At 42.8% G+C, this 16,698-nt stretch overlaps 1 protein-coding gene across 1 annotated transcript; it reads right to left on the bottom strand.

Annotated features, from left to right (window-relative positions):
• Positions 1-1,294: 1,294 nt before the first annotated feature.
• On the bottom strand, positions 1,295-9,985 carry WFDC8 (WAP four-disulfide core domain 8). Its single transcript, XM_075993397.1, has 7 exons — positions 9,944-9,985; positions 9,157-9,179; positions 8,814-8,923; positions 5,890-6,030; positions 4,546-4,713; positions 2,409-2,549; positions 1,295-1,434 (listed from the first exon to the last, which is right to left on the bottom strand). The coding sequence occupies exons 1-7, from the start codon at positions 9,983-9,985 to the stop codon at positions 1,295-1,297; spliced, it is 765 nt and encodes a 254-aa protein (XP_075849512.1).
• Between the last annotated feature and the right edge of the window lie 6,713 nt (positions 9,986-16,698).

Below are 16,698 nucleotides of genomic sequence, written 5' to 3'. Positions count from 1 at the left end.
ATGTTGATGGGTATAAAGTAATTTGTGTGAGAGAGAGAGAAAGAGAAAGGGAGAGAGGTAAATGATACGCAGGTGGATTAAAGACTGGATGTAAAATGGGCGATTAGGTAAATAGAGGAATATGAGTAAGAAGGATAAGTGGATGGACACATGGGTAGGGAAATAGATAAATTGAAAGGTGTGTCATGGATGGATAGGTGAGTGGGGATTGGGTACTTGGATGGATGGGAAGGGAATGGGTAGATTAGTAAGTGGATTACATGGTTAGTGGGTACGTGGGTGGGTAGAAACATGAATATATGAGTGAAAATATGAACCAAAATTAAAGACATGAAAAGAATCACATAGAGAGCAATTTATACTACTCTAAAGTAATATAGGGAATAGAGGGAAAATTGATCATATTTAGCAAAATATAAAAGACCTTAATTCACAGAAGAGGGCATAGAGAACATGTATAGACTATAAGATGAAATATTTAAAATTTACTAAAATAGATCACTATAGAAGGAACATGACCTAGATGCTTTGGGAGCTGCATTTTGTGTAGCCTTCAACAAACAGAGACTTGTTAGATCATTAAAAATATTCCAGATCATAGAAAAAGTGGGTACGTTTCCCGATTATTTTCCCATGCTAGTTTTATGAAAATCATGTGACCCAAATAGCAAAACAAACAAAAAATTTTAACCTACTTTTCTTTAGACTATAGATATGAAAATTGTAAATAAACTATTTGCTAAATAAAACCTACAGTGTATTGATACAAGTATACCATCAATGTGATTAACGTTATTCTAACAAGGCAAGGATGGTTCAACATATGAAAATTAATGTAGGTTATTAAGCCAACATATTGGAAGAGAAAAATCATCATATGACTACATGCTTAAAAATATTTGATAAAATTCAGCAATCATTTTCAATAGCATAAACTAAATGCATAAAATCTATTTATCTCAAATCCAACAACAAATGTCTTTTTATACTACTGCAATAGCTACTGACTTGAAAATAAGGAACTAGACATAGATAGTTGCTATTGCCTTTATTTTCAACTTTATTTCAGACATTCTACATAAGAAGACAAGAATATAAGGTCATGAAGTTGGGTCAAATGTATCATTATTTTCAGGTGTTATGAATATATATAATCAAAGTAACCCTATTAAATACTGTTGTTATACTTACTGAGACAATTTGGCCAGATCGTTGGATACAAGACAAAACTAATAGCTTTTCATCATGCTACTCATAATTAATTATTTTGATGATAGTATTTTCTACTTACTGTTCAAATTCTGGGTTCCATGCATTTCAGTCCACAATCTGTGCAGCACTTTTCTGCCAATGGGCAGTCATTATCCTGCAGGCACTTGGGTTTATTAATCACGGGACACACCAAGGGCATGCGTGGGCAGAAACCTGCTTTGACTTCATAGGGTAAAATAAGATACTTGATGTTGAAATACTTGGTGATAATTTGAGACAAATTTGGGGAATCTTGGGACTCTCGAACAGGGTTTTATACTGATTACGCTTCTTACCCTTTCCTCCACACTAACAATAGACTGGAGGACGTGGAGTACCAACTTTCTATGGCTAATAACTTGAAGAGTATCAAAAACGCCTTGCCTTCTCTGATTTATGCAATATGATAGGATACCTGCCTGCTCCTACAGAATTAATACCTTGGCGTTATAGAATCCCAGAATACCAGAGGTGGAAGGAGTATCAGGAAGCACCCAGAACTTTCTTGTTTAATGAATTGTAGGAATCGAGGACCACGTGGGAGAAATGAGTTGCCTAAGGCCACAAAGAATGCAAATAGAAAAGTTGAAATCTGTTGGAAAGCCTTTAACTCTTGCTACCATAACATGGTGTACCTTAAAACACCATAAAACCATAACATGGTGTACCTGACAATCCCTGGGACTACCTGTGGGAATAAACAGCAGCTTAGAGTTGGCTTCTACTCCAAGAGCATTTGCTACCAATCTTTTCCCCAGGCCACCTTACAGGATATGACTGTGATGCTCATGCTCTGAAGTTCTATGCAGACATGAGAGCTTATTAGGAACATACCTAATGGTTATACAATTCTTTTTATGAATCAGTGGGTATTGTCACCTTGCAGGTCATTGAGGAATGAGACTCAGAACAAGTAAGTTTTCTTGGGAAAGGATGGAGAGTGATGACTGGCTTTGAAGAACAGCACAATAGTCTTCAGAGGTCAAGAGGTGAACATAGGGGCACTGGCTGGGTATTAAAAGGGCAAAGGTTCCCAAGGTTCCTCAAAGGTCAACCCAATGGGAATCTGAGGTTCAAGACACCCCCATTCCATGGGACAACACGGCATCCTTGGCATATGCCCAGTGCACTTGGGCAGGTATATCCCCATTCCTCACCTGTCCAGGCCTTGGCACAAACAAAGCCACACGTGGATTCACAACACTTGTTGGACTCGGGGCAATCAGCGTCACTCCTGCACCAAGGTGGACACTCCATACGGGAAGCAAGAGGAAAGAGTGGGCACTGTCCTGCCTTGACTGAAACAGAGCAGATGTGAGTTTCTTCAAAGCCCACCCCATCTCACCACCCTTCAAACAGCTTTTCCTTCTCTTCGAAGCTAGTACTTCTTTCTGCAACTTGGTTCATCCCACCCTATCCATTCTTAGAAATATCCAAGAATGACATTTCCTCACCATATCATGGGCTATGGTAGAGACAGTGCTGGGCTTCGTGCCCGAAGCCCCAAGGTAAAGTCCCAGTTCTGCCACTTAATGAGTAACTTCAGTTTCCTTCTCTGTAAAATAGGGGTAATCATCTGAAGTCTACACAAATCAATGCAAGCTATTGTAGGATATTTGGTTTTACTTTGAATGAAGTGGGGAGCCATTGCAGTGTTCTCAGTGGAGGAGCAACATGGTCTGACCCATGTTTTAAAAAGGTCATTGTGGCTACTGTGTTCATGATAGACTGCATGAAAGATGGAAGCAGGGAGACCTCTGAGGAGGCTGCTGCAGCAATCCAGGTGAGAAGACAAAGCCTCAGATCAGGGTGGCGGCTGCAGAGGTGGTAAGAAGTGGTCAGATTCAGGATCTACTTTCAAGGTAGAACTAAAATTATGTCCTGACTTCATGGATGTTAAGTTAGAAAAAGGGGATTAAATGTGGTTTTGAAGTGTTTTCAACCTATTAATAGGTGAGGAGGAGTATGACTAGAGCAGATTTGGGGTAGGGGAAGGAAGGTAAGTGATTCCATTTTAGACAAGTGAAGAGTGGGTCAGTATGACTCAGATGGTATTTAAATCAATCCCTTGGGATTTTGCTCCTGTCTGCTGTTGTCCTTATCTGATTACAAACTCTGTGAGGGCTTCCCAGGAAATTCTTCTTCAAGTCAGGCGCAGGCCATGGCATGCTTGACTCTCAGATTGTCTCTGTGTCCCAACCTAAATTTTGCACAAACCAGCCCAGGCCCTTTTCCCTGGCTCGGTCTTCCCGATGCTCCCGGGAGAGAAGACCGAGGCCTCGTCCACAGCACTGCTAGTCCTCAGACCTCCCACAAAGGGAAGCCTGTGGTCTCTGTTTCCTCAAGTCAGGCGGCAGGATTGCCACTGGGCCCATGAAATTAAAACTCCAGCTCTACTCCTGACCGACCGTGGGTGCTCAGGCACCTAACCTCACCTCCCTGTCTCTATTTCCTTAGCTGTAAAGCGGTAGTGCTGGTCCATCTTTCAGCGTGCCTGGCAGAACCTGAGGTTGACGTTTCAACGCTGCCTCGTGCCTCACACAGTGCTGCACTTCGAAGAGCAATGGTCACCACCTCAATTGTTACCATGTGGTCAACACACACCACTGGGCGGCGACCAAGTCTAGGCTTTGTGTGTTGTTGATCCCATATACTCCTACCAACCACACAAGGAGGTGTTTGCTATTATTCTAGTATAACAGGGGAGGGAACTGAAACTCAGAGAGGTGAAGAAACCTGCAGTAAGTGGGAAAGGTCAGATTGTAATTCAGCTCATTTGACCTGAAGTGCTATAGGACGCTATCTCCCAACATTGCTGGTGATCATTATACTAAGGAAGGAATCCACAACCTTTCCATCCACCCCATCCTACTCTCCACCGCTAGTGTCTACACTTACTCCATGGGATTCCAGAGCTGGCTTTTGTATGGTTCATTCCTGGGTAAATCCTCAGGATGATGCTCAACAGGTTGATATGATGTGGAAACATCTTCCAAGGGAGTAGAACTGGCTTTCAGGTCCCAATGCCCAACATTTATTAACACTTGATATATATACTGTGTCATTTTTTTTTGGCAGAACAATTCTATAGGTAAATACTATTATCTTCATTTTATAGAAAAAAAAATTGAAACTCACAAAGGCAGACAACTGGCCCAGGACCTCCTGGCCAGTGAATGACAGAGCTAAGACTTGAACCAAGAAAATTTAACCTCAATGTCTGAGCCTATAACCTCCCTGGTATACTATTTCTAGTTAAACTAGGCCCTCTGACTTCCAGGATATGGGTCTCACCAGCTGACGTGCAGGCTTTCGTGCAGTCATCAAAGCTCAAGAAGTTGTTCGCATTCCCAAAGCAGCCCCTATATATAAAAGATTTGCAGCTACCTCTGTCAAAGTCAAAATACCAGCGCAGTAGTCTAAGCTTACATATTCCTTCTTTCAAGGGCTGTGCACAGGGCTCTGAGGACAGGAAAAAAAGAGGGAAGAACATAAAAGGTAGAGATAAAAGAAGGAGGTCAGGTCCCCAGGCATTGTCATAATTCATGGTATTATCATCCAAGTCATATAAAGGGGCACAGTAAAAAAAAAAGAAAGAAAGGCTGGGTTCTAATCCCAGTTCTACCATTGATACTCTACAAAGTACAGCACCTCCTAGAATCACTTCTTCATTGCAAACAATATTATTAAGAGAATATAAGAATATTGTCCTTTGGAGCTGATCTTTCTTCTCCATTACTCGGAGCTTGAGGAGGAAAAGACCCTTGTTGGACATAAAAAGTCAGCTAAGATCACTCTGAGATCAGGATAAAGTGAGACAAAAACAAGGTCACTGTGAAACCTACAAGATACCAAACACCTCCCTCTCCCAGATAACATGGGTGACTTATACTTCTCTGCCAACTAGAGCTTTACCTCCACTCGAGTCTGTCCTCCGTATACTTAAGATTCACTGGGACACCCAGTCATAGAATTTTCCCACTTTCTGATAGATGCAATCTAGAGCAAGCCCTCACTCTTTAGACCCTTCCCCAAATTCTCCAGTCAAAACCCAAATCCTATAATAGATTCTTTCTAACAGCTTCTTACCGAGATGCCTCATGGTTGTCTATGGTGAACATTCTCCCGCATTGCAACAAGGAATAAACCCAACTTGTTCAACTGCAGGTGTGCTCCTGCTGGTCTTTGTCCAAAGGACATTGACAATAGATATTTGTTGAATAAGTGAATGATGAATGAGTAAATGAAAGAATCTTTACAAAGCGCACAGTCTCTTGAGTTACCAGAAAAACTCCTCGAATGCCAAAGAGTCCCCAAATGACCCCAGCATCTAAACTGACTGAGGTTTGATTTGGCCACAATGCCCACAGGAGTCTCTTGATGCAGAGTGAGCATGCAACAGGTCTTAGTTATTTTTGAATGACTGAATGTTCACCAAACAAGACTCACATTAATATTATCTCATTGGTGGCCACCATGTCCAGACTGATGGGCTGTCCTCAAGGGTTGGGAGTTGAACAAGAGAATGAGAAAAGTGTGAGCCCCGGCCTCTTTGTCCTGCCATCCCGCCAGTTTTGGGCAGAGCAAGAAGAGGGAAACTTCAAAAGGCAACTTGGCCCTCAACCTGGATGCCACTACCTTGGTAGGGATCCAAGCACATGTTCCTACAGGCAAACCTGCAGCACTTCAGGTGTCCAGCGCAGTCGAGATCAATTTCGCAAAAGTCCAGAATGTTAGCTTCACAAGTAATCCTTTCTCTGGGGCACACTCCTGGTTTCCCTGCAAGAAATAAATGTCCACACTCACATCCCTTGAGACTTTCAGCTCTTCTCCCCCGGCAAAGGGGAGTATGAAATTCTCTCAGCCCCACCATCTGCTTTCTGTTCTTGGTTCTTGATCTGCTTATATTTAGGGCCAGGTCTGTCTCTTAGCACTCTTAGCCATTCAGATGGATCTGAATCAAGAATTAGTGCCCACGTGGAACGGAAGGAGAAGGATCTTCGATTCCAAGGCAAGGGGTTAGGTAAGGACCTAGACCCTTGCCTTAAACTTAGGAGCTCCCCTGTCTTTTTGAAACTTAATATTTTGCTGCATAACCCCTTCTTCTTCAGTATCTTGGTTGATAGGGGAGATTAGTAAGGAGTGGTGGAAACATCATGGAAATAGAAGTCAGGAGGCCTAACTTTGGCGCTTGGCTCCTGGTAAACACAAGACCAATCTGAGTTCAACCGTATGACATCTAGGTTCCCTCTAAGGGGGGAAGGAATGGTAGAGTGGAAGGAGAACTACAGTCAGACAGATCTGCCTTGGGACCCTGGCTCCAATACTCGCTAGCTAAATAATGATGGGAGAGTATCTTCCTTTGTCTGAGTCATAAATTTTCCACCTTTAAAATGAGAATAACAATCCCTAATTACAGACTGCTTATAACAGTCTAGAGAGATGATGTCCATAATGCACTTATCACAGAAGATTCCCATCTTCCGGTTATTGAATCAAACACTAATCTTGATACTGGTGTGAAGGGATTTTTGCAGAAAAACTAAAGGCCCAAGCCAGTTGACCTTAAGATCAGAGAATCAACAAGTGGGCCAGGCCCAATCAATTGGATCCTTTCAAAGCAGAGTTTTCTTCTGATTGGCAGAGAAGAAGAGGTCAGAGAGATTTAAACTGTGAGAAGGATCCAACCAGTAACTTTGAAGATGGCCTAGGCCAAGTGCTAAGGAATGAGGGTGACCCCTAGAAGGGACAGCAGGGCTGGGAGCCTCAGTCCTACAACTTCAAGGAAATGATTCTGCTAATAAGCAGTGATCTTAGAAGAAGACACTATGTCCCAAAGGAGAACTACATCTTTGGCTGACACTTTGACCTCAGCCTGGTGAGAACCTGAGCAAAGAACTCAGATGCACCATGCCAGACGTCTAATCTGCAGACAATTTGTTACACAGCAACACATAGACAATACAGAGCTTCATGTGGCTTCGTGACTCTAAACTGGGTATCTCTCCAGTGGAAGTTGACCAGAGAGGCATGATCGTCTTGGATAGTACTGAATCTGAGAATTATAGAACTTTAGAATTGCAAGTACCATGTTTTTCATGAGCACCAACCTAATTTCACAGGTTTATAAAAATGAGGTCAGATAGGACAATACAGTGAATTAGGGGCAGGTCTGGAACTTACAATCCGGGACTCAATTCAGAAGCCACACGTCTTCCCTGAAGACCAGCTATTGAGAATTTTGGTACTTTCCAGCTATAACTTTTAACCTTCGTGGCACCCTTAATGCACCCTCCAAGTATGGCTTGAGGCTAAGAAGAGTATATGGCTCCTAATTTGGAGCATACATCAAAATCATCTGTGCATCTTCCAAAACATGTAGACTCTTGACTGAATAAGAATCTCTAGAAAGAGAGGCCTAAGGACCCTGCTTTTAAAAAGAACCACAGGCAATCCTGAAGCAGGCAGCTGGGCACCAGGATGTAGGCTTCTACTTGGGAACCATTGTTCCGAGGTTTGGGAACAGGGAGAGTTCATAAAATCCAACAGGGACACCTCCAAAGGAGTAAAGAGGCGCAGAAAGGGAATCTTTGGCTTGTGAAGAGGAACCAACCCTCACTAGTATTGATTCCAGCTTACCTCCTGCTTCCAGGAGCCATTTAAACCTTTGGTTGATTTTCAATAATTGTACCTCCTTCCTCATCCTCAGCTTGAACTCTCTCTTAAAACCCTCCTTCCTCCCTGGTCGGCTTTCCTCAGCCACTTGCCTTGTGTGTGTATCGCCTCCTTCCTGAACACCGCAGGGGCCTCTGCATCTACTGCGCAGTTCTGGCCACATCTGTCTCCTGACCCTACCTGGCGCATACTCCCTGGGGATCACATCTGTTCCCACGCTCTCCACTGTGATTTCCACATCACCCTCCGGACACAGCCTCCATTCCAGACTAAAGGCCCCATTTCCAACTGCCTGGGAAAGACAGTATTTGGGCACCTCGTGAGCACCCCTGTTCTAACATGTTCAAGACAGAAGTAGTATCTCCTTATGCCTAGGCAGCTCCTCCTCTCTGGTCCCCGTCCTGGTATTTGGCATCGACAGGTCCAGTCTGGTACTAGAATCCAGAGATTCTTTCCTCTCTCTCTGCCAGCCCAGCATCCTATCAGTCATGAGCTTCAGTCCATTCTATCTTCAAAATCTCCCTCCCAGCCCCTCTCCTCTCCCTCCCACTACCACCCCCGCACCCCGCAGAGCAGCACCTGAACTCATCCTCCTCTTTCCTGGACTCTGGAAACAGTCTCCTCACTGGTCCTCCCCCTAAGGTTCATGCCTGATGACTCATTAATTTAAAAAAAATTAAACTTGGAAAAAACACATAAGAGAAAAGTTAGAGAAATAATTTGTGGGGGCAGGTGAGGGAGGATTTGGAGGGTCAGTGTGGGGAGCAGGGCAGCTGTCTGTCCACTGTAGAGGCGGCCTCACCTCACGCTAGTCCTGGCCTCTGTCTTGCCCTCCAGCCCCAAGAACGCCTCCCACGGAAGAACGGCTGGGGCTGTCTTGAACCCACCTTTGGTCTGTGCACCCAGCGATGCAGAGGTCTTCCCCAAAGAGAGGGAGAGAAGCAGCAGGAAAATTATACCCCTCCAGGACAGGCTGCAGGTGTGGAGGGAAAGGAGCCTGTAGAAACGAGAAGAAGAGGGGCAGGAGTTAGGTATAATCTAAAGACAAAATGTGTGCAGAGGAAACTTAGCAATGACCCACCAGATTCCCTTAGTTCACAGACAAGAAAACGGATGCTCAGAATGTGGCTGGGATTTGTCTGGGGTCAGATCTAGGACGGGGTAGGTGTAGGACAATCAGTTCCAGGACCTGCCCCATTGCCCCATACTCTGCCACGGCCTTTCTCCTACCCAGACACGTGCGTGCTGGCTCGCTGCCAGGTACGAGGCCACACTTGAATGATCACAGAAATGTGTTTGGAACGGTTGCAGGGCTGGTTTGCCCACAGTCACTCCCGGTGCAGCCCCAGACTCCAGTGAGCATCTTTTCTTTGTTCCACTGATGACAGAAAGGGATGGTACGAGGTTTTCCAGAGGGCCAGGGCAGACCCTACTGGATCTTGGTGCCACAGAAGCAGAAAACGATCCCAGATGACCCTCGGTTAACCAAGAGATTCCTCTTAGTCTTCTGTTGCTACCCAAGCCTAGGATCTTACGATAGTCCCAGACACGCTAAACAGTTGGTGTCACACTCACTCAGACCCCCATCGTCTCTACATCTCTTCACGACCCTTACATAGTTTTTATTTTAAGTTGTGAGGAATGAATAATGCTTTACTGTATTAACTCTCAGAGTAAATGCATTTCAAAACAGCAGGGGGTGGGAGAAGAAGGAAGGGAGCCAGGGAGGGAGGGAGGGAGCGAGCATTTATGCCGCTGCCTAAAAGTAAAGACTTGTGGCAATTCACCCCCTTCTCCTTTTGATTTTGGTCCTGGCTTGGTCACTATAGCTGCAGCATATCTGGGATCCTCAGTTTCCTCATTTGGAAAATAGGAATAAAACCACCAACCTGGTAGAAAACTTAGTTTGAAGTTAGACCTGAATTCACACCTTGGATCCACCACCTCCCACCCCGTGCTCTTGGCTCAGCCCCTCAAGCTCACTGAGGTTTGTCATAAAGGAAATAACAACACCTACCTTGTAGACATCAGAATTAATTGAACTATTGTTGTAAAGCATGGTGACTGGCTTATAATCAGTGCTTAATACATTCTATCCAGCTAACAAATAATAATAATTTAGTGAATGCCAAAAATGGTACCTATTACCTTTTTAGCTCCTGAGTTCCCTAGTCAGGAACTGTGACTATCATTACATCAGTTTCCCTAAAAGATTCACCAAAAGGCCCTAAGATGCCTTCAGTTCTTATGATCGAGTCACCTTTTGGTTTGAAATTCTACCGTTTCACCCGGCAACACGTTGAATCCCAGTCTTGAGAACTGGTTGATCAGACAAGCCTGAGACAAGTTAGTGGAAAGCAGAGCCCCAGGATGGTGTGCAGGGGGAGACGCAGATTAATAGGTTTGGCAAGCATAACAGGGGATGCCCAGTTACAATTTCAGTGTAAGTACATCCCATGCGATGTAGAAAACATAGTTCTACTAAAAAGTTGTTTGATGTTTATCTGACATTCAAATCTAACTGGTCATCCTGTACTTTTACGTGCTAAATCTGGCAAAGTTAACACAGAGTGCATCCATGATGATCAGAGGGGGTTTTGTTCAGGTAGGAGAATGCAAACCATGAGTCTTGTGGGGGACAAGTGGGGAGCTGCACAGCGGGGCTCGAAAGAACCTGGACGGACCTGGAACACACGGCCACGAAGGCACCAAGGAAATAACAAGCCAGGAATGAGGCTATTCTGGTTGAAGTCCAGGCTCCCATCAACTCACTATGTCTACCTGAGCTAGTTTTACCTCAGCCTACCCATTTGAAAAAGGAGTGGATTTCACTAGATCAGTCTTGTTCATGCTGGGGTTCCCACATCCCTCGGGATACAGGAAGATTTTCCAGGGGGTGCCCAGGCACAGAGGAGTTTAAAACATTGTATCCTTACTCTTCAAAGCCACATTCACTTTTTCCTGAAGGTGACCTGCCTAAGAATGATTCATCCTGAAATTCTTCTTTTCTATCTCTCTTTCATTCTTTCTTTTTCTTTTTTTTTTAAAAAAAGGTGCATTTCTTACCTATCTCTCGCATGCATTCAAACTGTAAAACAGGAGTCCTCAAATCTTTTAAACAGGAGGCCAGTTCACTGTTCCTTAGACCGTTGGAGGACCGGACTATAGTTTTAAAAAAAGCTATGAACAAATTCCTATGCACTCTGCACATATTATTATTTTGAAGTAAATATTACTTATTTTGAAGTAAAAAAAACAAATGGGCAAAAACAGCCGCGTGTGGCCCACAGGCCATGGTTTGAGGGCGCCTGCTGTAAAAACTTCTGAATCCCAAAGGAGCAGCTTGAGGATGCATTTTCCTGAGGCTGCGTCCCTGAGAGCCACGCAGAGGAAGTGCGGGAGGGAAACACCAAGGTTTGGCGCTTTGTGTGATTCAGGCGACAAACTCTTAGCTGCTCTGCCTTTGGTTCTCTAGCCTAGAAGTAGAACTCAGAACTGTGATGGTTGTCAGAGGGATACCGTGTTTCCCCGAAAATAAGACCTACCCATAAACTACGCCCTAGCAGGATTTCTAAGCATCTGGGCAATATAAGCCCTACCCCGAAAATAGACCCGGTGACGGGCGTGGCTACGCAGCGTATCTGCACAACCCATGCATTTGTCCTCTGCCCCATAAGAGCTCTATAGCTCGACATCAGAGATTGGGGCCGATGGTTCTAAAGGAAATAGAGTTCCAAGAAATTCAGGATGGAATTCGGGGTTTGGAGAGTTGTGATGATGTTCCAGAAGAAGATGATTTAACTATATTTGAATAAATGTAGATTTTTGTACCATACTTTGAAAAAATAACACATCCCCTGAAAAGAAGCCCTGGGGTGTCTTCTTGAGGAAAAATAAATATAAGACTCTGTCTTATTTTCGGGGAAACACGGTATATATTAAAAACTTTCATTTGAATTGAAAAATGATACCAGCCTTTTGTGGAAGAAAGTGAGTCTGATTTGGCTGATTGAGGACTGACTTTCCCAATTAGTTAAATCTGTAGCATTCAGTTTTTTTTTTGTTTTTTTTTTTAGACAGAGTCTCACTTTGTTGTCCAGGCTAGAGTGAGTGCCATGGCGTCAGCCTAGCTCACAGCAACCTCAAACTCCTGGGCTCAAGCGATCCTCCTGCCTCAGCCTCCCGAGTAGCTGGGACTACAGGCATGCGCCACCATGCCCAGCTAATTTTTTATATATATATATCAGTTGGCCAATTAATTTCTTTCTATTTATAGTAGAGGCGGGGTCTTGCTCTTGCTCAGGCTGGTTTTGAACTCCTGACCTCGAGCACTCCGCCCGCCTCGGCCTCCCAGAGAGCTAGGATCACAGGCATGAGCCACCGCGCCCGGCCCAGTTTAAAAAAAAAAAAAAAAAAATTTAAGTATGCAATAAGATAAAAGCATTTTTAAAAAAATGTATTTCACAAAATGGGGTGGGCACAGTGGCTCACGCTCTTAATCCTAGCACTTTGGGAAGCTAAGGTGGGAGGATTGCTTGAGGCCAAACATTTTAGAAGAGCCAGGGCAACAAAGTGAGACTCCGTCTCTACATAAAATTTTCAAAAATCAGTGTGGTGGCATGAGCCTGTGGTCCCCGCTACTCAGGAGGCTGAGGCAGGAGGACCACTGAAGCTCAGGAGTTTGAGGTTGCTGTGTGTACCACGGTCACCAGCATGGTCACCATGCTGTGCAGTAGGTCTCAGAAACTGATCTCTCCTGTCTAACTGAAACTTGGCACCTTGGACCAACATCTCCCCTTTCCCCATACACCACCCCCAGCCTCTGGTACCCACTGTTCTACTCTCTACTTCTGTAAGGTCAACTTTCTTAGAGTCCACATAAAAGTGAGATCTTGTGATATTTGTCTTTCTGTGCCTGGCTTATTTCACTTAGTATAATAGCCTTCAGGTTTGCCCATGTTGTTGCAAATGACAGAATTTCCTTCTTTTTAGAGGCTGAATAGTATTCCATCATCAATATACACCACATTTTTATCCAGCCACTTGTTGTTTGACACTCAGGTTGATTCCATATCCTGGCTATTGTGAATAATGCTACAATGGACACACGAGTGCAGATGTCTCTTTGACATACTGATTTCATTTCTTTGGATATATATCCAGATGGAGGGTTGGTGAATTATATGGCAATTCTATTTTTATTTTGTTGAGGAATCTCTATACTGTTCTCCATAATAGCTGTAGTAATTTATATTCCCACCAACAGTGTGCAAGTGTTCCCTTTTCTCCACGTCCTTGCCAACACTCGTCATCTTTTATCTTTGGTGACACCCATTCTAACAGATGCCAGGTGGTATCTCATTGTGATTTTAATTTGCATTTCTCTAATGATTAGTGATATTGGGCATTTTCTCATAAACTAATTGGCCATTTGTATATCTTCTTTAAGAAATGTCTATTCAAATCCGTTGCCCATTTAAAAAATTGAGTTGCTTGTTTTGTTGCTATTGAGTTGTTTGAATTCCTTAGATACTTTTAATATTAACTTCTTATCAGATGTATGGTTTGCAAATATTTTCTTCTACTCTGTGAGTTTTCTCTTCACTCTGTTGATTGTTTCCTTCACTGTGCAGAAGCTTTTTAGTTTAATGCAGTCTCATTTGTCTACTTTTGCTTCTGTTGTAGTTTCAGGATCATATCCAAAAAAATCATTGCCCAGACCAAAATCACAGAGCTTTCCTGTTATGTGTTCTTCTAGTTTTATAGTTTCAGTCATTACAGTTAGATCTTTAGTCCATTTTTATTTATTTTTTTATATGGTGTAAGACAAGAGTCCAGTTTCATTTTTCTGCACACTGATAATCAAATTTTCCCAACACCATTTATTGAAGAGACAGTCCTCACTGTGTGTTCTTGACACCTTTATTGAAAGTCAATGAATCATAAATGAATGGATTTATTTCTGGGCTCTCTATTCTGTTCCATTGATCTATATGTCTGTTTTTATGCCAGTCACATGCTGCTTTGATTACTACAGCTTTGTAATATATTTTGAAATCAAAGTGTGTGATACCCCCACCTTTGTTGATTTTGCTCAAGATTGCATGGGCTAGTCAGAGTCTTTTGTGGTTCCATACAAATATTAGGATTGTTCTCCAATTTCTGTGAAAAAAGTCATTAGAATTTTGATAGGGGTTGTGAACAGTTATACACAAATTGAATAACCCAGAAGAAACTGATAAATTCTTAGAGGTGTATAATCTACCAAAATTGAATCATGAAGAAATAGAAAAGCTGGATAGATCAATAATAAGGAAATTCAATCAGTAATTGAAAGTCTCTCATCAAAGAAAATCCCAGGATCTGATGTATTCACAGCTGAATTCCCCCAAACATTTCACAAACTATCAAGAAATGTGATATACCATATTAACAGAAAGCACATAATTCATAGGATTATCTCAATAGATGCAGAAAATGCACTTGATGAATTTTAACATCTTTTTATAATAAAAATTCTCAATAAATTAGATAGAGAAGGAATGTGCCTCAACACAATAAAGGCCATATATGAGAAGCCCACAGCTATCATACTCAACAGTGAAGAGTGGAAAGCCTTTCTTTATGATCAGGAACAAGACGAGAACGCCCATTGTAGCCACCTTCAGTCAACATAGTATCCGAAGTCCAGCCAGAGTGATTAGCAAGACAAATAAATAAGAGTCATCCAAATAGGAGTAGAAGACATGGAATTGCCTCTGTTTGCTGATGACATGTTCCTACAGCCTCCACCCAAAACACTGTTAGAACTGATAAAGGAATTCAGTCAAGTTGCAGGATACAAAGCCAACATACAACAGCAGTAGCATTGCTGTACACTAACAACAAACTATGTGAAAAATAAATTTTAAAAATCCCATTTACCAAAAATACTCAAGGGTAAATTGAAACAAGGAAGTGAAAGATGTGTACACTGAAAACCACAAAGCATTAATGAAAGAAACTGAACAAGATACAAATAAATGGAAAGACATCTCATGTTTGTAGTTGGAAGAGTTAATATTGTTAAAATGTCCATACTTCCCGAGGCCTACCTTTTTGCCCAGCTTCCCCAAATGGCAGAGGTTGTTCTTTGCAGTAATCTGAGCAACATTTTGCAATTGGAAGGTCTACAGATGGCCAGGAGCTGGGGGGAACAGTGTGAGCTTTCAGGTTACAACTTTTGAAAACTACACATAAGGCACCACTATGACTGTACTGCATCCCACAACACCCTAGGGTTCCCCCACACTGGGAGCTCACCCAGCCCCTGGCCCTGTTTCATGGCTCAGAGCTCCTTGCTCATACCTCTCTCATCTCAAAGGCACGGCGTGTTCTCATGCATGGCTGCTCAACCGGAAATGTGCCTTAGCTTCAGTCACTGGGCAGATCTTGAGGAGGACAACTAGCTCCATGCATCTCTTTAACACTCCTTGCCCTAAGTTCAGGCAGAGTAAGTAAGTAAGACTCCTCCAAAAACATTATCTTCTGCATAACTCCTGCTCAGCTATCTACATTCTGATACTAGGAAGAATAGTACTCTTCTGAGTACACCATAGGGTGGTGTTCAAAAATTTTAGATCTTTCTAATTCTTTGTCCTTTTGACCTATCAATAATAGAGAAAAGTGAGTCAGGGGCTGTTAACATGGCCACAGATTTCTCAAGTTATGCTTGTAATCACATCCATGTCTGCTTTATATGTCCTGATTCTATTGAATTAGGTAAATACAAATGCATTCCTGGTGAATTGGATATTTTACTATTATCTAGTGACCCCTTCTTTATCCCTAAAATGAATCTGTATCTTAGAGCTTTCTAGTACCTGATATTAACCTAACTCAACCTTCTCTTTTTTGTTTGCGTTTGCCTGGTCTCTTTTCTATCACTTTCCTTTCAACCATTCCATGTGCTATGTTTTATGTTTATTTTTCAAATAGCATAAATCTACAAGGTAAAAGTCCAGTCCAGCAGTCTTTACCTATTTAACTGACATTTATGGGCACTAATGACATATTTGGATTCATTTCTACAATCTCATGAGTTTGCTGTACTATGTTTCCACTGTTACCAGGTCCTGGACTTGTGACTGTGCCTCCTTGCTAACATTATTTGTCACCATAGAATCAATAATCGTGATGCTTTGCAGTTGTTCAGGGACATGTGAAGAGTGGCAAAAAAGTGGGAGTCACCCAACATGCACATTCCCAGCTGGAACCAAGCAAGGTGATGCTCTGCCTCCTGGTCTCAGCTCATGCAGTAAACAAGTGTCCTTTTTGCAGTCTGTTTAGTGCCACCTTTCACCCTTTTGTGCTTTTTGATGGTGATTGCTGTGTGATATGGCCCGAGAGCTGTGCTGCAGCGCTGTCTAGTGTTCCTGAGAGCGAGAGGCTGTGATGCACCTTGCGAAGAAAATGCGTGTGTTCGATCAGCTCCATCCAGGCATGAGCTCCGGGGCTGGTGGTCAGGAGTCAATGGTAGTGAAACAGCAGTATATATCGTATAAGGTGTTTTTAAACAGAGGCACACAAGGTGATGTATTAATCAGATGATGAAAACATTGTGGCCAGAGGCTCACAGAAGACTAACCTTGTGTTTCCCAAAGAGCAACAGTTCAGTGTCTTCTAATTCTGTGTTTGAGTGACTTCATAGAAAATAACTACCATAAGTGATGATAATCAACTATAGCTTAGGTTTGCTTTTGTTGGGGTACAAGTACTCTGTGGCTTGCCACA

Source organism: Microcebus murinus, chromosome 16 (genome assembly GCF_040939455.1).
Source record: "Microcebus murinus isolate Inina chromosome 16, M.murinus_Inina_mat1.0, whole genome shotgun sequence".
NCBI lineage: Eukaryota > Metazoa > Chordata > Mammalia > Primates > Cheirogaleidae > Microcebus > Microcebus murinus.
This window is presented reverse-complemented; position numbering and strand designations above follow the sequence as displayed.

What these genes read in the sequence shown, in the direction of transcription:
- WFDC8 (XM_075993397.1), bottom strand. Translation starts at nt 9,985, where the DNA reads ATGCTTTACAACAATAGTTCAATTAATTCTGATGTCTACAAG. An exon ending in TTAATTCTGATGTCTACAAG is followed by an intron (nt 9,180 to 9,943) that starts GTAGGTGTTGTT and finishes CGTACCTGGCAG; the next exon opens with CGAGCCAGCACGCACGTGTC. An exon ending in TTGTGCCAAGGCCTGGACAG is followed by an intron (nt 1,435 to 2,408) that starts GTGAGGAATGGG and finishes TACCCTATGAAG; the next exon opens with TCAAAGCAGGTTTCTGCCCA.